The sequence below is a fragment of the Molothrus aeneus genome, chromosome 2 (genome assembly GCF_037042795.1).
Source record: "Molothrus aeneus isolate 106 chromosome 2, BPBGC_Maene_1.0, whole genome shotgun sequence".
Classification (NCBI taxonomy): Eukaryota; Metazoa; Chordata; class Aves; order Passeriformes; family Icteridae; genus Molothrus; species Molothrus aeneus.
The window spans coordinates 100,370,643-100,396,886 of record NC_089647.1 but is presented as its reverse complement, the minus strand read 5'-3'; the positions used below and the strand labels follow the sequence as shown (position 1 = coordinate 100,396,886).

Genomic DNA, 26,244 nt, shown 5'->3' with positions numbered 1-26,244 from the left:
GGACTATTTTGTCAAATGGCTGTATTCAGATACATTTTAAAAACGAGTGACTTAAATTCATTTTCTCAGCTTAAAATATCATGAGATATAACAGAGTATTTAAATTTGTAAGGGCTCTAAGAGGTTATTTTCTTGGAGTAGAGCTGTAGGAGCAGTGTTCTTGGCATAGTCTGGAATTACACAAAGGCCTGCTTCAAGTGTCCCAGTCCATGAGACAAGTACAGCCCAGATCCCTGTTTGAACAAGAAATCCAAAACAACATGCAACCCCAAAGCTAAAACATAACAAACAGTTTTAAAGAAAATTAGAATAAAGTCTTCAGGCACCACAGTATTCTTAAATTACTTAAAAGTTCAGGCTCGATGGGTGCCAGAGTCAGCAAGGTCTGTAAAAGCTAGCACAGTTAGATGAGGCTGAGTTAGGCTGTTAGAGGGAAATACAACCTTCCTTCAAGAGGAAATAGCTAAACAAGAAGAAAAAGGTGGAATTATCAAAATCTAAATGTAAAACGTAACCCCCAACCAAACAAAACCAAACCAGAAAGGAACAAAAAGTATCTGTGAGGAGTAACTTTGTAAAGGCCTAAACCCAAGTATCTCTGCCTGCATCAAACACAGGTGCCTGAAGGGCTCAGAATGCAGCTGGTGAAAAAGGTTCTCCCCTCAGACCCACTCTTCACTAGACAAGTACAGCTCAATGGGTGTGCACATGTCTGCATGTGCATTAGCAGGAGAGACTTGGCACTTGATTGATAAAAGGAAAAAGCCCAAATCCCCTGCTATTAACTGCAACCACATTTCCCTCTAGCAAAAGCTTGCAAATCTGACCAGTTTTTGTAAAGAACTTAGGAAGACTGGGAAGATCCGAGGAAATAAATAATACCAGATTTGACCTCTGTACCAGCATGCACTGGAAGAAAGGAGGGAAAGAGGTGTTTACACAGCAGCAGAGGCAGCACCTTTGAGGAGACAAGTCTGAGATACAAAGGATACTTTGAAGAACAAGGAGAACAACTAAGACCAGACAGTGTGGTTGGATTTCAAAATACTTGGCACAGCTCTGTAAAAGGCTCAGGGCTAGGACCCCTGTTGCTCACTTCTTATACAATGGTATTGGCAAACAAGTTAAATGTTTTTAAATTAACAAAATTAATACTATCTGCAAAGAGTCAGAGAGCACATCAGAGTATGTTGTTGTAGAGCAATTCCAAATGCTACCTAGAAAAAATAGACACAAAGGAAAACTGAACTCAAAACCAGCTCCAAAACAAAACCCAGTTTAGGGAAGTTGCCAAATGTTAGAGTATATACCAAAAAAGGCAAACAGAACACTTTTCAGTATTAGGAAACTGGGAGGGAGTGTACATTAGGAACAAATCACCCCACAGAGTATGACAGAATGTGGAGCACTTGATGAACTTACTAGGAAACCTTATTTTTTAGCATAAATCCCCACATTTTTTACAGTGCACCCAACTGAACTACGATGGGTAAATTTTTGGAGAAGGCATGAGCAGAATTAGAAGCAGGCAGGGGCAGGTTCAGCCAGAGCTCCTGCCCTTCATGGTCCAAGTGGCCCCCACCTTAAGACACTCCAGGTGTGATGAGCAGAGTGCAGCACCTACTCACCCCCTGCCCTGGGCTGCTCCCACCAGACACCAACAAGAATGTGCAGGTCACTGCCACGATCCCAGAGCACAGCCCCCTCCCAGGGCAGCTCACTCCAACAATATGCCTGAAATCAAATGTCACATCTTTTAATTTTCACTCTTGACTTTTCAAATAAATATAGTTTCAGCAGATTCAGTTAGAAGACATGAGTATGATGTTAAATAAAAACTCAGAGTCCAATATATTAAGCATACTTATTTACTTAATCTATACAGAATTGAGTAGATAAAATTTCAGATTCACATTAGTGAAAAATCTCTACAAAATGTTTTTGAAAAGCAAAACAAAGACTGCCTGTTCATTTATCACTTTTCCTCATGAAAGCAGACATGGGCTGTAAAAATAAAGCAGTGTGTTTAGCACAAACTAGATTTCTGCATCACTTTTTTCACAGTTATTTCCATCTACAGTCCAAAGAGGTAGATTTTCTGCAACACCTGAGAATTGAACTGTAACATAACCAGGTGTAATGAAAGGAAGGACAAAACAATACAGATACAGCCCTAACTTACGTGTGTATGTATACACGTACTTGGGTCTTGAATCACGTACAATTTAGCTTTTTGCAGCTTAATCATGGTGAAACTGTCCATCAGGCCCCAGTTTTGACAATTAGACACAGTCACCTCAGGCTACATCAGTTTACATCCAGGTTAAATGGTTTGTAGTAGTGGGAGAAAGGCAGTAATAGAAATTTACTTAAAAACCCTACTGGAGCCCCTTTGGCTGCAAGCCTGGCAGTGCAATAGCCTGCAATATGGCAGATCAGTGACAGTGCTGAGCTTATCCCTAACATCAGTCTGTATTTTTTTTAAAACAACACTTTTTAATCAATGTATGAAACTTCATTGACTGGTTTCAGGAAGCAAAATACAGTTTGCCTTGGCCAGATAAGTTGCTATGATAAGGGTATGTTGAGGGTAGAAAATAGAGAAAATATCCCCATTCTAAAAGCCTTTCACTTGGGGCATTCAGCTTCATTTACATATTTAGCCAGTGTCAAAGATACTTGTATTGCTGTTGCATACATCTGTCGTGTCTCTAAAAGCCCTTTAATTTATTCTTGCAGCAGGGTCCAAAAACTCATTCTTGCCTCCATGTAAAACAAGCACCACAGAAAGAATTGTTCAGAATACATGTCCAAATAATAAATTGTAAAAATAGAAAACTGCATGTCCTACCTTGCCAAGGGTATGATGCACCAAATACAAAGTTTTTCACTTTTCGTCAGGAAAATGACATCACACTTAGTGTTAGCTGAAAACCAGTTCTCACAACACCTGTTTTCTCAAGCTTGATTCTATAAATTAAGTAATTTCAACAGCAAGTCTGAAATATTTCTTTCCAGTTATTCTTATGCCATACAGTTTGCATGATCAACATTTCAAAGCTCTGAATCTAACCCGACTGCTCGCTGCTACCTTCTTTTCATTCCTGCATTGTGCTTGGACCACAACACCAAACCCACACAGTCTAGGAGGAGATGGCCAGCTTCCCATTTGCTCTATTTCAGAAATGTAAGTTTTGCACAGTTCCTCTTAGTGGTATGAGCTAAAACACATGTATTAGGCCATACAGAACCTTTCTCTCTGAGACAGCTAAGTTATTTCAACGTACATTACTACAGGAAAAGGACTTGGGAGCTCAGTGCAGCCTGAACATTCAAGTAATTTAGCCACTGAACTGCCAAGGGCAATGGGGGTAGGAAGCTCGTTGAGATGTGCTTGACTCAGAAATCCCCTCCCAAGTAAGTGCAAAAAACTTTTAAGTACCAGAAAAGGCTACACATGTTCATATTTCTTAAAATGACAGCAACCAAAACTAGAAAGTAAATGCATGGGAACTAAAGTTAGGGGTAGCATGTAGTTAGATCACATTGCCTTGCCAAAAAAATAAGTGTTGGTCCTAGTTCCTTTCAAGAAAAGAAGTCACAATGTGGATATCAAATTTTCTAGGAAAATACAGTATAGTTTAAGGTTAACAAGGGGGCTGTGCTTGTGGTATGTTAGTGTGAGAATGTGAAGTACCGTCTTTACCAGATAACCGGCCTGGGAAGGCACTCAGCCAACTGGTGCAGCTTTGAGGTTGGACGTGCAGGAAATTCCATGCTGTTCTTCAGGAGACATATCAATCCTCATGTTCAATCATAACCAGTACAGCCTTAAGTAACACTTAAATACGGTGTATACCTGGCTATTAGAGCAAGTCTATATGGCAGACTCCTGTCTTCCACATCTCCAGCAGGAAGTGTCTTATTTTCCAGCTCTTCAGATAATCCAGAAGTTTGCTCAGACATGAATAGACTTCTCTAGTCAGGATAACCATGTGGTAGACACACTGCAGCTAAGAGGGAAGAATGTGACCAAGACCCGGGCAATAGGCTGCAAAATTCCACTCGGTAGCATCACTGTACATTTTCCCACACATTTATATTTAACATGTTCACAGGTAGGGCAAGTAGTCCAAACTAACCTTTACAACACAGCCCTGAGACATCTGCAAAAAGCTGTACACCCTGTTTCACCAGCTGCAAGTTAATGTATTTCAAAGCTGTTTCTTCATACCACAAAGTACATAAAACCCTTTAAACATACTTCTAACTATAGTCTGGACCTTTACTTTTTCATTCATATATATGAAAACATATATAGGGGGAAAGTTGAATTTTTTACTGGCCATTAGACATCCTCATGTAGATAAATTTACTGGAAAATTGATAATCTTTAGTATATTGAGTGGCAAATCAATGAACAAAACTAGAGTGCTGTTCTTTAAAACAAAAGAGTGACCTGCTGTCACCATTTTCCCCAAACGATATCAGGTCTGTACACAGTCTTCCATGACAGTGATTTGTATTGTGGGGAGGAAACACACATGCATCCTTTTATGGAAAAATATTTTCTTCTAAAAAATGAGGCAGATGTGCAACACAGTTGTGGAAAATTTATAGTTTAAGCTATTTAAAGCTGCTATGCAGCTTCCTGTACCACATAAGTCCAGTAGTTCTAAGAAAATACAGATATGGTAGAAAAAGTAAGAAAATTTTCACCACAAAACCAAATAGTTACCACCAACAGAGAAAGTTATACACAAAATATATCTCTCAATACAGTGTTTACACTTCATTTTAGTCTACAGATTCAGTGCCAGGAACAGGACTTGTTGAGACAGTCTTTTCTGAGCTACTTCCCGCACGCGATTCCGCATCGGGTTGGATTCCTGGTTCCGTGTCAATGGGAATTCCCAGCTCCTCATGGGAATTGAGGGTGCAGGACTGCAACACCTGCACTGCCAGATCCACATCTGCTTCTCTAAGAGAAACCTGCTCCTTGAGCACTTCCACCTTCTCATTCAGCTCGTTCCTTTCCGTCTGAAGGGCCCTGCAGAGCTTCTCCAAACGCTCCAGTTTTATTTGAAAGCCTTTGTATTCTTTATCTCTTACTGTTTTCTGAAGGACAAAGGAAATAAAAACTCTGTGATACAACCATTTTACCCCCTTAAATTAATTAAAAGAATCACCACTATTTAATCCTGAGTATTAAGTCTTAATTAATCCAGCAGGCCAAATTCCAGCTGAACTAGAGCCAATTTGTTCAGAATACTTCACCTAGCCAGGAGCTGGAGTTGCAATGGATGCCTTTCAAAACAAGCAATGGGAAATACATAACACTTAATGCTAGCTACAAGAAAGGGCTGGGCATCAACCAGGACCCTAATATTAACTCCCGTAACACTGTCAACTACAACCCAAATAATGGCAACTGTAGGGAGGAGAAGGGCACAGAAGTAAGAAATCCACAATCCATCTGCAGAATCCAGGCCAGAATGTACCACACTCAGGGCTCTCCTAACTAGCTCCTTATAAGAAGGGAGGGAAAAATAAACAGCACTATAGCAGATCCTACTCAAGCAAGCACAGTTTGCCAAGGCCAGACCTCACATACCTGAACCAGGCCCTGAACAGAGCAGGCACAGCTGCACTGTGCAGCTCCTGCCAGACTGCAAGTCAGTAATGTCATTTTGTGACCTCAAAAGCTGCAGCAATGCAAGAAAGCAATCAATCTGTTGCATGGGGCTTACTTCCTTCATGTCAGTCTTGTGCATTTCAAACAGATTTCTATCACAGCATTGGCTGAACTTTGCTCAGCATATTGAAATGCAGTCAATTCCTTCAGCTTGTATGATTTCATACACATCTCATCAATTAAACAGTAAGTAATAACCAGGCTCGGTTTCTTCTTGTGCCATCAGCTTAGATTTACATAGCAGCCTTTCATTTTCCATGCCTGAGGAGGACAATAACTTACATAACATGAAACATAATGCAGACAGTCCAAGAAGAGGCTGCAGTGTATTACTTCCAGTTCTCTAAAACTGCTGGGAGTTCTCTAGGACTCAAGCTCTAGCTGAACTACACTGCTGCTTAAAAGATGGTTACCTCTTCAGCCATTTGCAGAAGAGCCTTGTTGTTGTTTTCCCATTTTGTACGCCACACAATGGTTTCCTTTTCCAGTTTCTTAATCTTCTTTGTCATCTACAAAAGATAATTAAAAGATTTAATTTTGTGGCTTGTGCTGCAACGTAGGTGGTTTTACATGACTAATTAGACTTCTTCGTATTACTTTCCAAGTCCAGTTTGAACAAGTTATTTTGGGAAAGTGTTTCTGCACAGAATCAACCCCACAACTATGGATTCTGCATTCAAAGAAAACAATATTGAGTCTAAAAAGAAACAGACTATCAACTTTCAAGTACAAGTAATAAAAACCTTCAGGAAAAGAAGTTTTAAAACATAAGCACAGCCAAAGAGAATGAGTACCAATACTTGGTAGAACACTGAAACGACACTTTTGTATTAATTATGTTAAAATACAGAAAAAAATTTACATTTCTCTTCCATAATTCTTATACCCTATCTTATGATCCACATTAAATTGTCAAAATACTCTATATTTTCAGATGGCCAATGCTTATAAAATCTAAAATGCAACCCACTAACAGCATGCATTTCTATATTACTTTTTATGAAACTAGGTAATCCTATAAATACCTTCTCCATTTCTTGCCTGAAAGTTGTAAAGAGCTCATTACTTTTTGCCATGGTGGTCTGGAATTCTTCAAACTTATCCATGTAAAGAGAAAGCTATTGGAAAAAAGGCAGGAACATTAATCTGAACAGTGTATACAAACACAAAAATATGTAGGTATGTGGCAAAATGAAACTAGAAATGGTAAAACATTAACTTCCTTATATTTTTTTTAAACTATGCTACAATTTCCATTTGAGGAACACACAGACCTGCTATTCAAATTATACGTGAAGTAGAGTTCTGTGTTTATAGAACAGCAATATATTCTGAAGTAAAAAGAATATTATGTTTAATAAAATGCTGGAAGACACCACAGTTCATCACTACCTCATTTTTATTTCCCCACTGGAAAAAAAATTCTGTGGACATACACAAATATAGGAAATTCAGCACCTGGTTGGTGAAATGAAAACTTAGGAATTACCTACCTTTCCACCGTAACCAGCCAAAGCTAATAACCAAGGCTGGGACAAAATAAACAGGACAGATTTCAGAAAGCAAAACACACATTCACAACCAATGTAATCTGCCCAGTGAACAAAAATCAAAGAAAGTGAATATTGAAAAGAAATTCACAGAACAGTGAAGAGAATTACACCTTAAAAAGTCAAGAGCATTAACATTCAATTACAGAAAATTTTCTTGCCCTGCACCACAAGGTAAATCACCAAGAAAAAACTGCAAAATCTGTTTAATAACACAGTTTTAAAAAAATTATTCCTAATCAGTGTGTGATATAATGTTCTAGGAGTACATTTCAGAATAACTTCTTACTCTCAGTAAAGAGTCGTAGGTTCTCTTAATTCTTACACTGGGGGTTGCAGGACAACACAATTAAGAGCATAGAAATATTGTGGTTTGCTCTATTAGTAAAGGGAATTTCATAACAGGAATTAGCCTAGCTTGTCAGCAGTACATCATGACTCTTTGCCATTATTGTCACTGAACTTTCTAGTTCATCTTATTCTACAAAAAAATCTGTTGGCCCCAAGAAACCACTAACTATACCCATTGTAACTATTAAAAACAACAAAAGAGGCAGTTAGATTTTAAATAAAGGGAAATCAACTTGGAAAAAAATAATAGAAGACTAAGCATGGTAAAAAAACCTATTTGGAAGTATCTGGATATTCCTGTGTTCAAGTCCAATGGAGATGTGTATGATTACATCTAACTACACACATACACACACACTTTAAACCTAACTCTTGGAAAGGATAGAAAAGAATTGGGTACAGTATGTGTGAAAAAAGGGCATGGAATAGCTTTCAAAGACACTGTCATGGTTTAAACCCAGCAGACAACTAGGGCACTACACAGCTGCTCACTCATCCCCACTCCCTACCCCAGTGGGATGAGGAGGAGAATCAAAACTGTAGGTTGAGGTAAGAACAGTTCAGTAATTGAAAAAAGGTAAAACACAATAATAATAGATTATGATAACAATAATAGAAAAGAAAAAACAAGTGATGCACACCACAACAGCTCACCACCTACTGCCCAACGCCAGATCCCATTCCCAAACCCACATCAGCCTGCATGGTGTTTTCTGGTCTGGAACACCCCTTTGGACTTTTGGCCAGGGTTACCTGTCCCAGCTGTGCTCCCAGTTTTTTGGGGTTTTTTTGTGTACCTCCTCATTAGCAGAGCATGAGACACAAAATAGCCCTTGACTTAAAGTAATCCCAATTTAGCAACAGCCAAATCATCTGTGTGCTATCAATGTTATAGTGAATCCGAAACACAGAATAGAGACACATTTACTCTATTCCAGCTGAAACCAGGACAGAGACTTCATACAAAACCTCAAATGAAGCAGTAACAGACACACAGTGAAGAGAATAGCTACTGCTCCCCACTGCTCTGTGTTGGCTGGAACTGCCATTTCCCTGTGCCTCGTGCTGAGCTCACGTGCAGTCAATGACTGAAGGTGATCCAAAGCAAAAAAACCAGAGACCATTTCTCCTCTCTCAGAGGGGATTTTGCTGTAGCATTTACATTACAACAAGAAAAATAATTTGAAGACAGCAGGGTCTGTGGACAGAGATAGTCAGGTTACTAAATTTGAATAACTACAGGGATAAACAGGACATTGCTTGCTCCCAATCCTCCACAACAAATGGTGATGGAAACAGTAAGAAACAGATTCTAGAATCTGCCTGAGTAAAAACCCCCACACAACTCTTTACAGTCACAAAAGAACAGTATTTTCAGAGAAGTCAGACTTTCCTAAACTTTTCTTCTTAAGCTTTCCTACATTCCAGTCTTTGTAGTATTAAAACTATTAATTCAGAAGAGGACTAACTCCAGAAATGCAATGTTGAGCACCTTCCAAGGAACAGTACTATCCAGACGTATTAAACAGCAAGTACAAAACATCAGATCTTTACAATTTATGTTTCATGCTTCACTAAGGAAGAGTTACCTACTGGAAATTAAATTTAATACTTATTTAAAAAAATACAAAGTACTCTTCACAAGCATCTGAATATTAAGTTTTTTCAGATGTTGCTTTACGTTCACTACAGTCAAAAATCTCTTGGTATTTTCTTTTTGGAACTGCTACTGAAGATCTCTCCATTGAAAAAAAGATACCTGCTGCTTCAGCTGAGCTTCCTGTTGCTTCATCTGTTCACATTTGTGTCTGGATTCTGTAGCTTCTTTTAGCAGCTAAAAAACAATGCAAAAAGCCATATAATGAAAAAAAAAGTACTCCCAAAAATGGCTTAATTCAATCTATGATTAAAAATGAACAATCATTATCACCACCTAAGGGCTATTCAACCACATTTTCTCACACAGGCTTTATTACTACACTGCATTTTCATATATACAATTTAAAACATGTGATGTCATGCAGAGAATTTTACTGAGACATTTCTCTAACTGGCAACATGAGGCAATATTTCTATTTCTCTAGCAAGTTTGAACTGCTAAATTATGAATAGTTAATTAACAAACTGCATGTAATTTGTAACTGATTTGTAGCCTAATTTATTTTCCACCTTAATTTCTCCAGTCACCATATTAGCTTTGCAGACTAGTTCAAACCAATTTTACTTCAACTTGACACCATTTTGTAGGTTCATGTTTGAGGAGATTTTCACCAGCTAATGACTCAGAAATTATGTTCAAAAAAACCAGAAGAATCCAACACTAGATGGTCATTTTAAGATTATACAGAAAAAAACAAGGCTTTTTTTTTTCTAGAAGTTACAGATTCATAGGAAGAAAACTTCTCAGAAGACTGCAAGTATATTGCTGATTATCAACATACAAATAAAATATCAACAAATTTTGGGGGGCAAACAGTGCGCAAAAAAAGTGCTTTATTCTGTATTTATATATTCTATGCTATATTCTTATAGCATAACACCAGAGGTCACAATTCTTGACTGCAGAAAGTACCTTTGATGTTTCACAGTATGTTCCCCAGTCTAAGAGAAATTTAAATAATATTTAGCATATTTGCTGAGAAAATGAAAACAAGTAACTTTACTTGGCTGTTAGCATGTATATCAATAATCTAGGCATCATATACAAAACTTAAATCTCGTGTGTCCTTGTTGAAATCTATCCTAACTTTCAAAAGATGGTCCTCTCAATTTGTTTTATTTGCTTTAAATCAGGAAAAGTCTGGTTTGATGGATTTTATTTCTCTTAACATATACAGAGTTCACTTACAAACTCCCGTTCTCGCTGATGTTTTTCCTCTGCTTCTTTAATAAGTTGGGTAGTTTGCTGAAGTTTGGCATCCACAAGTTGCTGCTGCAGTTCCTTATGTTTGAACACTTGATCAATATGCTAAAGGGAAAAAGAAAATCGTAATAGCCAAACATAGTCTGCTGGTCAGTGAAGGCAATGTACTGTTTGGGGAGATACACATTGTTTAAAAGTTTCATGCAAAAGACAAAGTGGTGAGAGACTGTTTTACATGGGTTTTTTTTCCTCTTTATCTCCATAAACTGTAATTACCCTTTTTAGTCTTTCATGGACACCAGGCGCCTGTCTCATTAAGTTGGTACAATACCATCAGTCACATCACACCAGACATTTCAAAAATCCTGTTAAAAGCAGTCTACACCCTTGCTTCCGAAGCTGGTTTATCTACCTCCCATCCTTACTGTGTTACCTCTAAAAGCTCAAGTCTTCATCATTACAAAAGCTCAAAATGAACAATGTTTGCAACAACAGTTACTTTAGCTCATGAAATCCCACAAATCACTGCATTTTGCAGTCTTACTTCCATCCATAAAGTAGCACAAAGCAACTTCCTGTCTTTTCTACATACAGTCTCAAGGTAGATACAAATATTCCACAATTACAAAAGGTAGGGAATTACCATACAGAGAGCTTTCTAACTGATCCAGATTAAAAACAAAACAAAAAAACAACCTTCCAGAAACAGTTGAGAAATTATACTCCAAACCTCCTGTGCCAACCAAGAGCCAGCCAACTAATCTTAGCTGTAGAACTCCATGCAGCTCAGTTCTTTCTTGGACAAGGAGAATTGGCTGTTTTCCATCACTGTAGCTTAGAGCAGCTAGCTCACAAACTGGTGCCAATTAAAGACAGCTCAGTTAGCCCTAGAGTAGAGACATTTCCATGACACCAGGCCAAATATGTTCTTAAAGCATGATAGCTTATTTCGACTCTGTGCCAACAAGAGCAGCTATGTACACAAACTTCCCCCAAAGACCCCAACCTTAATGAAATCGAAGAAATAAGACAGAATAACTCTTATATCCCTTTCCATTATAATTCTGAAGAATATCAACTATTAATACATATTTATGTTGGAAGTAACCTTTGGAGGCCATTTAATCCACTCAGACTAGGGTCAACTTCAAAGCCTGATCAGGTTACTCACACCTTGCCCAGCTGAGCTCTGAATATGTCTAAAGTCAGAGGTTCGACAATCTCTGGACAACTTATTTCTATTCGATTACTTTCATTGTGAAAAACTTTCTTCAATGCATCTTGAACTCAGATAATCAAAACCAGTCAGGAAGGGCAGATAGGGAGCCAAACATCTAATAAATTTCTCTCGGAAGTGAAGCAAAAAGAATAATTACAAAAACTATATCTAAAATGGCTGTAAGACATGAGGGGTTTTCCTCCCTTTTCAATAATTATCTGATCCTTACAATCAAGGAACTAAGAAAATCCCATTACAAGTGTACTGTAAGCACCTCTTCTCGCAGTGCATACTGTTCAATGAGCTTCTTCAGTTTTTCCCCCAGTTCAATATTTTCCTGACGGAGCTTGGCATTGTGTATATCATGCTGTTCCAGTTGAGCCTGAATTTCATTCAGGGTGATCTGGAAGTGTGCAGTTGCTTCTTTCCGTCTTTCTTCTTCTTCACGCGCTTGTTGCATGTTTTCTTCCTTTTATGGATAAATATTAATGAAATATTTAAATATAAAATATTAAAAGTGTTCAGGTTAAACCATGCATTTTTTGAGTCAGAAACAATGGCAGTAATTCACTTCTGTACAGTTTCATATTCTAGAGTGCTAGAACTAACATAAGCCACAATCATAATATGCCACGCTGACTACCCATGTGAAATATGTGGAAAAAAGAATCTAGATGTTGCAAAACTTCTAAAGACTTTTGTCTTTACCACTCCCAACATTACTCAAAGGCTGGTACATTAAGATCCTAAGTACCTTTGCAAGTGTCAGCGTTATCCAGATGTAAAAACCAGCACTGATACTATAATGCAATTTTCTACAGCAATCACAGATTCTTATCTTATCTTGGCTCTCTTCCATTCACTCCCATCGATTATTTTCTGACAGAATTAAGCTTTTTGGTTACTCTGCCAATTCATGTTGCTATTATTTTACTTGTGCAATTTTTCCCAGCAGTTATCAGCACTGCTCCCAGAAACAAATATGAGAAGATCAAATACTGCAAGTAATAAGAATTGGTTTGGGGGTGAAAGGAACATCAGCAAGTTAACTATCGCTGTATTCCTTACCTTAAAATCAGCTACACTTACACTACATGCCACTCATCTACACATACAGGTAATGGACAAAGTGACAGGGAAAAAAGCAGCAGTCCTGATTTTAAGCAGTGATCTATAAGATTTCCATCACCAGCATTATATAAATATATAATTTATATAAATAAACTAACCTTCAAAGTTTTGTTATGACGCTGAAGCTCCCGACAGAGAGATTCCAGTTTGCTACGTGCCAAAATGGCCTTGCTATGCTCACTCTGCAAGTGGACTTTCTCCTTCACAACTTGTGCTTGCTTCTTCTGCAAGATCTTCATCTGCTTTTGAACATTTCGGCTTTCCTCCAACTATAGTTAGAGAGTAAATTTGTTAATAAACATAGGTGAAACCATCTTTATGCATCTAGATGAGCACACTGAAGAAACTTTTGAACATTTTGGATGAAAACAAGGAAATAAAATTTCATTAAAACCTCAAGTTGATCTTAAAGAGAAACTGCCATCATCCATCCAGACAATTCTAATGTATAAGGACAGAAAATGAAAATTTACAAATTCCATTTGCCAATTAACATTTGCCTTTGAGGAATAGGCAGCATGTACCTGTTATTGAGCTATCAGCCTACTTTCATCTGCAGGGTTAAGAATAGCCCTCTGAAAGGAAGATGTAGCAGATACAATTGAAAGCCAACTGAGACTGGCTTTTTAACAAGTCACAACTTTCCCCACTCTTATCTTGAAAGAACACACAACTGTTTATCCAACAGGTCTTGTTTTTGCTATCAAAAAGAAAAACCACAGAACTGTGTAGAGCTCCTTGTCAGCAGGAGTTCCTACCAAGGGAAGCAGTAATTGATACAAGTTTGTAGAATTCTGCAGTATTTCAGAAAAGAACAGACAAAACTAGCAGCCCTGACAAATCAAGTCAGTTACTATTACAACTACATAGTCCATACTTTAAGAGATCTGCAGTCTCAACCCTTTGAAGCAATTTTTTTTTCTATTTCCTTTAGGCTGTTTACACAGGTAAACTCTATACATATTTAAAAATCTATTCTATGACTATCCAGTGAAGAGAAATTTCTTGCATTAATATCTCAGAGAGATAGTCCATTATATCTGATTTTTGGGCTCCCTGAGAAAACATATAATTTAGAGGCTGTTTCTTTGCAGAGAAGGCTACAATGTTAAGTGTTACGCTGCTCCTTATTAGATAGTGCCTCAGCCTTGGGACGCCACAGGAAAAGAGGGCTGGCAATGAGGAACATCACCATGACAGAAGAATAATACAACTCTGGTTTTCTGAAAGAGCTCAAAATAATGCTGAAGCACAAAAGAAAGAATAAAGTTAAGGACCTCCATGACAACAGTAAATTAAATGTGTATTTAATGTAGTTCAGGGAAATGGAATGTTAAGGGCGTATTTTCACATCTAAATACAAAAAGCCCTTTTCTTGCATGGCCAGAAAACACTACTTCAAGTGGTTGTGCTGTCTATACACCTATGAAACTTCAGCCCTGTAAAAGTGTGCCAGTGTGAGATGTATCACCAAGGATGCAAACCTTCCTGCATCACAGGCTGATCTCCTGATAGATTCCAAATTATGGAAAAAAAATTGTGGAAGATCTTTTGCCAGGAGAGAGGCGTTCCTACCTTCATTGTACAGTCCTTTTCATGAGACACCACTGAAAAACCTGACAGTGAGCTTTAAAGATGATGAATCTTTAAAAAAAGAAAAAAAGCATTGTAGGTGCACTGTCATAAACGGTTCAAACCTCTGCTGGCATTAAAGCTGATATCTATGCCAGTGGTTCTCCATCACTATCATGAAGAAAAGAATGCATCTTAAAAGGAACACAGTCAAATCCAACCTAAACATTTTAACTGGAACAGAGGCATCTCTCAAACTCATTTACCTGAAACAAAGCTATTCTTACACCCAGACAAGCCCTCACCCAGCTCCTCAGCCATTCTGAGCACAATGAGGAAAGCAGGCGGTTTTCTAGGATGGCAACTGTGAATGCTTACTCTGCCTACAATCTATTGATCACTTCCTTGGAGGACAAAAACCTTAAAGAGGACACATCTCATCTGACTACCAAGCTTCTTGAAGGAGATTACAATTTATTTGGTCCAGCTGCTCCCTAATTGTTGAGATCTTTCCAGTAATAACAAAACTCAAACTGAAATAGGGCAGACTCTTTTCTTTCTGTAGAATTGAGGGATTCAAACTGGCCTAGCTCCTCATGCAGGTCCTCATCACCACTGTGAGGTGACACAGGAGCTGTTTGCTTAAATAGAAAAGGCATCACATGCACCAGCAATTGCTCATAAGGAACAACTAACCTACTGCATTTTTCTCTCACAATATCAAAGCTCATTTTTAGGTGGGTTCCCCATCCTTGAGTTACAATTCAGAACTAATTTTGTTGCTCATTTTAATGAAAGTGACTTCTTAGAGAAACTGTTGGTTTTAAAGGAAATGCACTCACATGAACCAAGAGCATGTGAGAGAGAGCAAGGAAAACAAAAAAATGTAACAGACCTCCATAGAGAACTCAGGATTTCCATAACAGAACTAATCTAAGTCTCCTCTTAAGTAATCAGTATTGCCTCTGTGAGTAAAAAGACCACCTGCTAGATCATCTTTAAAGTTTTGGAGACAGTATGAATCTCAAAGGAAAAAAAAATTCTTACAGAAGAGTAATGCCATGTTGTGCAGCCATTATGTCATTTTCAGAAATACCTGCATATGATACACTTGACAGCTACAGAGAGAAAACTTAGGCTTTTGTAATCTCTTTAGTTTGCATTCATTTCATAACTACAAATATGGTGGGAAAACATATACACACAAGATTTCCAATCTTTCCATTCCTGTCTAAAGAAAAATGAGTCAAGCGTTGTTATCTCTAGAAACATTAAGTACAAAAAGTAAACTTATGAACCCTCTCCAATTTTGTGATCAATTGTTTTAGAGAATGAATTACCAACTTGAGGTGGGAATGCACTTTATGAACTGCTTCTTTTTGGTTTGTTACTGAAGAAATGCAACCCTTTCTTTCTGTTCCTTCACATCATCAGAAAGCACAAAGTAAAATTAAACCTAGATCTTTCCAACATCCTACATTTCCCAAAAATCACTGAAGAGTTAAATATAACTGAACATTCTCCCTCCCCCTCAAAACTCTGTATGATAGTATGTTCTTTCCCTTTATCCTAAAATGATAAAACACTAGCACAAAAGCATTATAAATGACTCCCAAAAGAACTCAACTTTTCTGTTAATCCTAGTATTATGCTTCAACACCAAGTTATCAAAACCTGGTTTTGCTTTGGATTTGGGCAGTCATGTAGAAGTGAAATGACTACAAGAAAGTTTGGCTGAAGCAATACTCAGTCAGCCTGAGTGTCCTTTTTACCAACACTGTAAAATACTCAAAATCATTAACTGTCCTTCATTAGTTGTTCTTGCATTCCATAGTTAATATTAACACATTAGTAACTTTTGTTATCTTTACAAATTACTTACCAGATCAGCATACTTCTTGCACAAAGCTGCCAGCTTTTCTTCTGGGGTAGAAAGCGTGTTCAAGGCTTGCATTAATAGTAACACTTCTTTTCCTATGAAACGGATGATAGATAATGTTACTGAGGAAGAAAAACCATATACCAGAAAAGCAGCCTGTCCTTAGAAGTAAAATATAGATCCATGAGAAATTAGCCCGATTTAAGTTGTTCCCTGGTTTGACAGCTGCATAATCCTAACAGATGACAAATGGGAAGTCATCACAAGATGTCATGAGCAAGAATAAATCCATCTTGCCCTATGTGCCTTGCCATTCAACAACTAGGATAGCAAAAATTATTTTAATATATTAACACAAAAATATTTTTGTTTTAGAATTGCACAGATAATAAAAAAACCTGAAAAAATGCCATCTAGAAGGTTAAGTATTGGCAGATACATTCTTAATAAGCATTTAGAATTTAATTATCAGCCGTGTTTGGCAGCACTGAACACTGCCATCCCAGATTTAAACCAGAAAGTTAAAAAAGTTGATTAGCAATTACCACATTATTATTAAAGTTCATGTAAAAATAGCACTGCCAGCTGAAGGAGTCTTACATATGCATTAAGAACTGTCTTTCCCAAGAAGAAGTGCACACACAGTTTCTCAAAATATCCTGTTACGGGTGACAAGTTTTTGGCTACAGAGTAAATTTGAGACAAGGAGCAAATCCATAGCTATTTTACAGAAATATTATAAATATTTTATAAATATTTTCTAAAAATATTATATTAAAAATCAGAACGGCAAAGAGAACACACCCAGTGTTTTCTCTTTGTGTTTTTCACTCTCTGGATCTTGCTGGCCATCAGGTGGGTCAGTACGGGCTTCCTCTCTCCCAGGAGTCTCCTCCCGGCACTCCTGGGAGCAGCCCGTGGGCCCCAGGTGCTTTCTGCTCTTTGGGATGTACTCGGCTTCTTCCAAGGTGCCAGTGCTCTCCAGGCTGTAGCAATTGGACTGGGGATACTGCAAGGCTGTATCAGACAGCTCAGTGCACTTGCTCTTCACGAGCTGATCCTGGTTATCCATCCCCATCTCCCCAGATCCAGCTTCTTCCATGGCACCACCAACCTTCAGAATGGAAAGAAAGAAGTGGATGTGAACAGTTAAGCAAATGTGTTTAAAATGACAACTTCCACCCTTCTCTTCCATGGACAAATAAGGGTAAAATGCAAAAAAGAAACCCTCATAAGAAGTCTAATGAATACATAAATAAATTGTTTCAATGGCACAGAGAAAGAGCTTGAACTACTTCAATCACAATGCCAAATACAACTGTCAGCTCTTAACTGGAGAAGACTGGTTGCTACAACAAGAATGAGAAACAGGACCAGGAGCACTTCTGAAGTGGTAAAATTCAATGAAATGAAATTCACATCAATGAAATTATCCAAAAAAGTGAATATTAACTGACTTCAGGCCTGGACTCCTACTGCCTATGATTTTAAAGAATATATTCTTTCTGCTCAATTAAACAGAACTTTCTCTAAAGATTTCCTAAAATGCTAAATGTTTAATCACTTAACCAAAAAGTTAACCACCACCAGTTGTTTTATAACACTGCTGTGACACTCCTATTTTAGAGCAGTTCTCTATATAATACCGTGTAGTTTATTAAGCAATTCCAGACTTCTCTCTCAATCACCTGAACAACATTCTCAATTTCTAGAAACATTTCAGGCTGATGAGAATTGCAAGGATGTTTGGTTGGGTGTGTTTTTGTTTTGTTCATTTGGTTACATGGCAGGGGTTGGGACTTAGGACAATGCTTGAAAGTTGCATGGTTTTTTTCTGTCCATTTGCAATCCCAATATACAACATACATGGACAGTTAAAAGCACGATAAGCAGAGCTGAACTTACTGCCAAATCATGTTGATTTATTTTCAGTGGACTGAACGTAAATTTCCTTAAAATCACAAGGAATTGTAAAAACAGAGCTTGTTTATACACAGTTATGCTGTTAAAGCACAAATTAATATCAGATTACCTTATATTTTCTTAATAAAAATGTGTTAATTCTTAAAGCCAGGGGTTTGCACTGGGTTGTATATTCTGCACAAAACTGTTTTCCTCTTCAAAAGGAATTAGCCAACATCAAAGGAATGCAGCCAACACTCATAATATATTGTGAGATGTATTTCAACTCCAAATTTGTTCAGCATGCTTGAAAAGGTTATTTAAAAATCATTAAACAAATACATCTTTTTTTTGAAATATTCATGCATACCAGCTTTGTTGTTCGCTATTCTTCAAGCAAGTCCCTTTCTTTAGACCCTTTAGTCCCTTTCTTATCTCAAGGTAGATTCATTCTTGAGGAGATGGACTTCACACAGCGTCTTTCTCAAAGGACAATAAGCTTTTTAACCGCAAATAATCTCTACAGACATTAAGAAGCAACTTTTGACTTTCCAAGGAAGATTCACTTTACAAGTGTGGAAATGATGCACATGCTTTATGAACAAACATAAATGCACTGCAGTTTTATTCTCTAACCATGGCAGACAACGTACTGATAAATGCCTACAAAGGTCATGCAGTAATTGAACTGCTGGAGCAAATAACCAATAACAATATTTTACACCTCTAAAAAGTCATCTGTAAAATGCCAATTTTTTCCCCCTTGGCTTGTCCTAAACTGTGGGTCTTCCAAGAAAGGCTTACTCCTCTAGGGTCAGTCAAATAAACATAAAAGAACAAGAAATGTGAAAACACAAGAATGTGAAAACAACACAGCTCTCTTCACCTCTCTGTGTGTACCAATGGCTGAAGCCATGGCACAGATGTTGTAAAACCCAGGATTCATACAGAAGCTGAGACACTGTGTCACATTAAGCTGACAAGACAAGAAAGGTCAGATTCTTCTAACACAACATGATACTAAGAGTACCTGCAGTACCGACAGAACAGCTGAAGCTTGCAGGGTTTTTATTTGCATAGAACGTGAACTTCTGATTCAGATACTTGTACCCAAGTAGTCTTGCAAAACATACAGAAAGTTTGCTTTAAACTTAAAGTTTCGGGCTTGGCACCCAAAAGCATTAAGCATTTCCAGACTGATATCCATAAAGAGACTTTAGAGGGTTTTTTTTGAAAGCTGAGCACAAAATTGCCAGCAGCTCCAACAGAAGGTGAGAAGGCCTGCCTGGCTGCAGTCACATACTGAACAGCAGCAATGCCCAAGCTCCTCTGGTCTAGCACTAACGTTTGTGCAACTTGTTCTAACACAGTTTACAGCCAAATCAGCTCCTCAGCCCAGTTCACTGCACAGCAATAGACAATCCTGCCAACAGAAGTGGAAGCAGGATGATTGGAAAGAAGCCAAAGCACGAGAGCCTCTAAAAAATAAAAGCCAATGTAACTGCAGTCAGAGCACAAGAACTAAACACACAATACCTTATTCTCACCACAGGTACACACTTAACTCTGGCTGCTGAAGGACTGGGACATCAACAAGACCACATTTGTGAGTTTGTGACTGCTTCAAACCTAATCAACTGAAAAAATTTTGCTGTTTTCTATCTGAGAAAATTCTGTTGTTTCCAGTGGAAAAAAGAACAACTACTAGCAGGGGCATACATGTGACCAGTAAGTCATGAAATGCCCATCTCTTTCTGAGGAAACCATCATAGTAACCTACACATCAATTCAGAGCAGGCACTTAACATGCATATTCTAAAGCATCTGGAAGTTTCAGGAAGTGAACACCACCACCTCATTAATTCAGCAGAGCTTTTTGTTGAAGTCAAATTAGGTGTCAGTTCAATTTTTTACTGACAATAATAATTTCTAAACTCTGAGTATTTTCTATTCTTTGTCAAAAAAGCCACAAGGAATTTCAGACTCACTCTCCAAAGTCTAACAGAAAAGGCAGAAATAACCTATCAGAATACTGAATTGAAGAAAAAGGTTTGTGTACAAGTGTCCTGTATGTCTCCAACACATTTGAAAATTATAAAGATGGTGAATATATACAGAACTTGTCAACCTTCTTTTGGTTTTCCAAACATGAACGTGGAACAGATCCAAGATTACTGATAAGCAAACAAGCTCCCTGCAAAACCAAAGCTCAGTATAGTATTAGAGAGGCTTTGTAAAAATATCCAGTTTTCTTATCTTAAATACAATTACAAATTGTTGACCACAGACTAGAACATTGTACTCAAAAAAGTGGTTCTACCAGCAGCTACAACAATCTGACAACACACACACACCAAAAAAAAACCCCAAACAAAAACCCCTTCCTTCTAAGTTAAAACTCAATCTATCTGTGAAGTTGTAGCCTGTAAGTTTTAGCAAATCTGACAGCAGTGGCACAACTAAATACTAAAATTCTAATTTATTTAACCTAAATTAGAAAGTGTTCTCATTTAAAAAAAACAGAAGTCCGCTATTGCCTGACAGGAGCCATGAACACAAATATCTAGATGATTTCCTGATTACAACTAACAAAGAATTTTCTCCATTAGCTGTAACTTTAGATGTTAAAACCATTAGCCAGAAGTCTTAACAGCCTTCTTACACTCAATGCTATTCTTAAAACATTTTAATTGCAGGTGGTTTCAGATTTGGGTTGTATCACGCTTCAAGCTGGAGTATAGGAATAAGAAACAGTACTTGGAGAATGTTAAGTACTAACCCATATTAATCACTTAACTTGCTCCCTTCCTTACTGAGGCAATGGTAAGAACAATCCTAACTCTTACCTCTCATCTTTTCAAATGTGTGCTCATCAGACTAGTGAACTTCTCAGCTTAACATTCCAGCCAGAACAAGCACTTCCCACAGCACATTGTATAATAGTGCTGATTCAGTACTGACTGAATAAAACCAAAACAAAACTACCCCAGCAAAGACCTTCTACTGAAATCACCATTACCTTTTCTAACTGCTACCTTCCCCTCTCAGCTTCCAGCCATCTTCAACTACAGGTGGCTCATGATCTGACAACCCAGAGTCAGACTATTATATGCCTAGAAAGATTTACAGAGAGGCAAAAAGAGGATGTTGCAAGGTAACATGCAAACTCATAAGATCACAAATTTATCAAAACTCTAAGATATGTGCAACCTACCTAGCTGTGAAACCAGCTATTACAAGATGCTGACATTTCTGAATAAGCATGTCATCTTCAAGCTACTTAAGAGTTACAGGACAAACCACCTGAAGATGACTGTAGGAAAATTACTGGCAACACTGTTCCTGCTCACCCCACTTTTCAGTGTAGTCTTCTGCTCTGCTCCTTCAACCTCGATCAAAAAAGATGCACATCAAGAAAACTCTACCTTATTTTATACCTAAAAGATCAGCAGACAAAGACACATACCCCATATGTGAAAATTGCTATGATCACGAGAGCCTAAGCCAGCTCTTCTTCAAACAGTTTAGCTTCAGGAACACACACTGCACATAAGGACAGAACAGACACTTGTCCTACAGAACTTGTCCTACCACCATGCCAAAACGTATCACAAACCCACTTATTTTTTTTTGTTCCACACCTACACAAGTCTACAGCACACTATGCTACACATTATGCCAAAATATACTGTGCTTACTATCAGTACCATGCTTACCTGTATTCCATACTCCTCTGCATACACATACACAATCTTTCCCTAAACCACCTGAAAATACTTCTCTGTACCTTTTAATTAGTAGCTGCACTATGATCGATTTTATCCTGAATGTTAGCTAATTATCCTAAGAAACATAAGCACTAGCATTAATCTATGAAAACAACTCCTACAAACCCCACAGTAGCAGCTGGACTGTGCTGTGAAAAGACTCTTCCACCCTTAGTCTGTGGAATAGCTAATACTTCAGGAAATATCCAGGAAACCTTGAACAAGCACATATACATAAAACAGATTTTCACAACTGTGATGACAACCTAACTATATAAGTAAATATATAATCAGTTCCTCAACATCAGACTCCAAAAGAGATAATCTGAATAACACTGTTCAGCTGAGTACATATCCAAACTTGCTTCACATGCAACTCCTCATAAAAGCCTTATACCCCTTATCCTGACTGACTGCAGTAAAAAAAAAATTGCAGCAAAAAAGGTAAGTTGTATTTATCACAAATGTGTCTGGTTCATAACAAATATTAAGCTTCCTGCATCCCAGCAATTTACTTTTTCCTACTAACATAGAAAAGCTTATTCTGAAAACATATATGTGATACACTTTTCCTCAAATCGATTTTTAAACAGTTATGTTAAATAAAGAATAATTTTATTTACAACTTCTGCATGAAAACCACCATTTTAGGAAGTCACAAAATTTGGGTTTGCGTTTTATAGCAGGTGCATCTTCATCCACTGGTCTAGACACAATTATTCAGATGCTTCTGACCACAAGACTAGCTTATTGAGGCTATTTCTCTATGCAATACTTCTCTATACTGTGCTCACTGACCTCAATGATCACACAGTCTAATTATACCTTTCCCAAACCTAATGACCTCTGAGGTGGCTTCCCCATTGAACAAGGATCTCAGCTGTGAGATCTGAAAGTCATTTCAAACAAACACTTCATCACATTCTGTCATTACATTAAAAACTATGCACTCATTTATCTACTTTCAAAACACTGGACAGAGGAGCCAGCAGCATTGCTCATCACTAGTTTCAAAGCACTGCAAGGTTAGAAGTTCCAACACAGCAGGATGACTATTAAGAAACACCTACTTCCTAAATTTGTATTTTACCTTCACAAAAGTCAAGACAGACTCTTTGTTAGCAGAATTCCACCCTTAAGTTTCCTGGCCTTATAATTCAAAACCTGGTCTCCAATATTGGTTCAGAAACATTCTCACATGATCCCTGCTTACAGCCCTCACTTCTTCCTCTTACCCTTAACCACACTGGGTTTTTTTGCTCTTTCAGTGACCTCATGACACAGATGATATGCCTGTTTTTAAGAAAGCTTTTTAATTTACCTCAAACACAAATGGGAAAAACCCAACCATCTCTTCCCTCACTTAGCTGAAGACACTAAAACAGTGGTGGTGCATCTCTGACACCCCCACCCCAGGCCACAGTACGATCCCAAGGCCTTGGCCATGACAAACAGCACCCAGGAAAAAAGCTCATCCAGAGCTTATCAGAAACACTGTCTGCTCCCACGAAATAGTGATGTCTAACAAGCTCATGGCTTTTAGCAAATATCCTTGAAAACCTTTTTTTTTTTTTACATCAACAACAACCCAAGTGGAACAATATTCTTGTTACAGGGCTTTCTAGGGAAGTTATCAACCCAAATTTGAACCAGGATGAAAACCTCTTATGACTAAAGCTCTCTCTTGAGACCCTGCAAACAGTGCTCTTAGTGAGATCCCTTGAGCACTCCTGGACTGTGGCAGGCTGTGGCCAGCATTTCCCCCTGGGGGGGCAGCTCTCAGACCCAGCAAACTCCCACGTTTGCCATTCTTGGAGGACAACTGCCAGCTGCTGGTGATGGAGCCTGGGCTGATAGCACTCCTCAAGGCTCAGCTCTTTGTCCCTTGAGAACACAGAAAGGCATCAACCGTGAGTACTTCCCTGGATCTGAGGGGAATTTTTCACAGATAGACACCCGCTACACACTCTTCAAGTCTGTGTCTGTGCAGTGTAAATATATATTTGTAAATATATTTGCTATAGCAAATGTACTGTGAATGCTGCTCTCTGAGATTCTTAAGTGCTTCACATTTGTGAGTGAGTGAGGTTTGGGACTTACTGTTGTACTGATAGTAAATTCTACAGAATATTTTCTTAAATTGGTTAACTGGAGGCATCGATTAATTGCTGTTAAGTTCAAATGCTTCTGTGCCTAAACTATCAGCCAAGCCTGGGGCTAGGTTTGGCAGGGGGAATTCACTATGAACCGTGTGACTCAACAGGAGGGTCCCCTTATTTCTTTTCATCCTTACCCTTTCCTATCCTTACCCATTTCCCATCCCTGGCCTCCATGACGATCATTTTGGCTGGTTTTAGTTTTAGATCAACTGATTTTATTGAATTTTTTTCACTGCATACTTAAACCACAGAGTAAGTAGCAGAGTGAACCTCGCCAAGCAACTCTGACATGCTTTTGCTTTTATATAAAATCTACCTTTGCCAGAGATTCTTAAAACAACCTAAAAAATTCATGACAAACACCTCCTATAATTCTAGCAAAAAATTCACTGCAGGAACTCAAAGCTTACATGGACGCTTTCAGGGCATTTACCCACAGGACAAAGTGCTGCACATCCAACAAGACTTTTTTTAATATAAACATCTGAGACAGGTGCTAATTAAGAAAACATTTAATATAGTGTGAATCACTTCCACCAATGAGGCTTCACTTCCTCTTTACTATAAAGTTAATAGTTTTGTAGTCACCCACAGTATGATTCTGGAAAAAGCAGGGTAGACAAGTTCTGAATTCCCAATGCAAACAGGTCACAAGGAACCTAAAAATAATATCAAGGCAGGGGGAGGGAAATCTACAAGAGAATGTAGAATTTGCTTAACATTGCCTGCCATATTTCACCTCTTTAAAATAATTACATTCCTTTCCACTGTATTTGAAATAATATGGAACACAGGGTTTTTTTTAACATCATCATCATCTGCTTTCATAATAGACACTGAAGTTACTTACAAGTTACTTCTTAGTAAAGAACTAAAAAAACCACACTGCAGAGGACGGTGCTTTTCAATGAAGAAAACTAGTTCCATCGCTTCCTAGACCTTTTTAACAGCAAAAATAAACCACCACTAAGAAGTTACTATTTCTGAGATGTTATCCTTTGTACCACGGAAAAAAGTTACCACTAAAAAGCCACTTGAATTTATGTAAGAGCACAGGATGAGATACTTCAGCAGCACAAGAGATTAGCAAGGCAGTTCTGTCACATTAAACACCGAGCCGGTGATATTACACACAGCAGCTGAATTACAGCATATTTTAAGTCTTTGCCGTTGGGTGACCAAGCACAGGTATTTTAAGCTTTTCCCTACACGGATCTGCAACCAGGAATTATTGTAAAAGCACCGGGAACAGCCCTACTTTCTGTGTGGTTTCGGCAGAAAACAAAAAAAGAAATAAAATGGCCTTTTGGGTTTTTTTACTATTTCGGAGGTTAAGAAAACGCTCCCGCCACCCCCGCGGGCAGAGCCGCCGCCTGCTCCGGCCGCGCACCCCGGCCGAGCCGAGGGGGTTCGGGGGGGTAGGGGACGGGGGGAGCAGCGGCGGGACCCCGGGGGGGCGGCACCCCTTCCCCCCCCGGCCCGCAGCTCCCGCCCCCCGCACCGGCCCCGCCACGTGCTGCCGCCCCCGGCGGCCCGCGCTCGGCAGGGACCGCCCCGCGACTACCGGGCAGCGCCGAGGGGCCGCTCCCGACCCCGCAGGGCGAGCGCGGCTACCCGGGGGCCACGCCGAAACCTCACGGCTGCGGGTGCCTCGGCGCGTCCGGCCTCGGGGGCAGCCCGAGATTCAGGCTCCGCGGAGCGGCGGAGGCGGCGCGGGCACTGCCCGCCCCTGCCCCGTGCTCCCGGGCCGGGCGGCCGCGTGGGGACGGGGCAGGCGGGGAACGCGGCGCCGCGAGCCGGCGGGGCGGGGAAGGTGGAGCTCCCTCCCGCCGGGCCCGACCGGGCCGCCGCCGCCTCACCTCGGGGCTGCCGCTCGGGGCCGCCGCCACCGCCTCGTCTCCGCCGCCGCTGAGGCTCGAGCTCCGCCGGGTCGGTCCCGCCGCGCCGCCGCCCCCGCGCGTCGCCATGATGTGACGGCAGCATCCAAACAAGTGCCGAGCGCGGGGCACCGGAAGTGCTCCCCGGGGGCCCGCCTCCCTCCCGGCCGCAGCCAATCGCCGCGCAGCTCTACGGCTCACGTGGGGGGCTCGCGCCCTCCTTGCCGCGGGGTGTGCCGGGAGTTGTAGTCCGTCCGTCGAGGCGCGGGGACGCGGCAT

General features: G+C 39.4%; 1 protein-coding gene across 1 annotated transcript; it reads right to left on the bottom strand.

Moving 5' to 3' along the window:
- Nucleotides 1–1,852: 1,852 nt before the first annotated feature.
- TXLNG (taxilin gamma) lies at nt 1,853–26,244 on the bottom strand. Its single transcript, XM_066571641.1, has 10 exons — nt 25,948–26,244; nt 17,065–17,374; nt 16,264–16,355; nt 12,908–13,078; nt 11,953–12,147; nt 10,445–10,564; nt 9,356–9,430; nt 6,721–6,813; nt 6,109–6,204; nt 1,853–5,118 (listed from the first exon to the last, which is right to left on the bottom strand). The coding sequence occupies exons 1-10, from the start codon at nt 26,242–26,244 to the stop codon at nt 4,798–4,800; spliced, it is 1,770 nt and encodes a 589-aa protein (XP_066427738.1). The 3' UTR covers nt 1,853–4,797.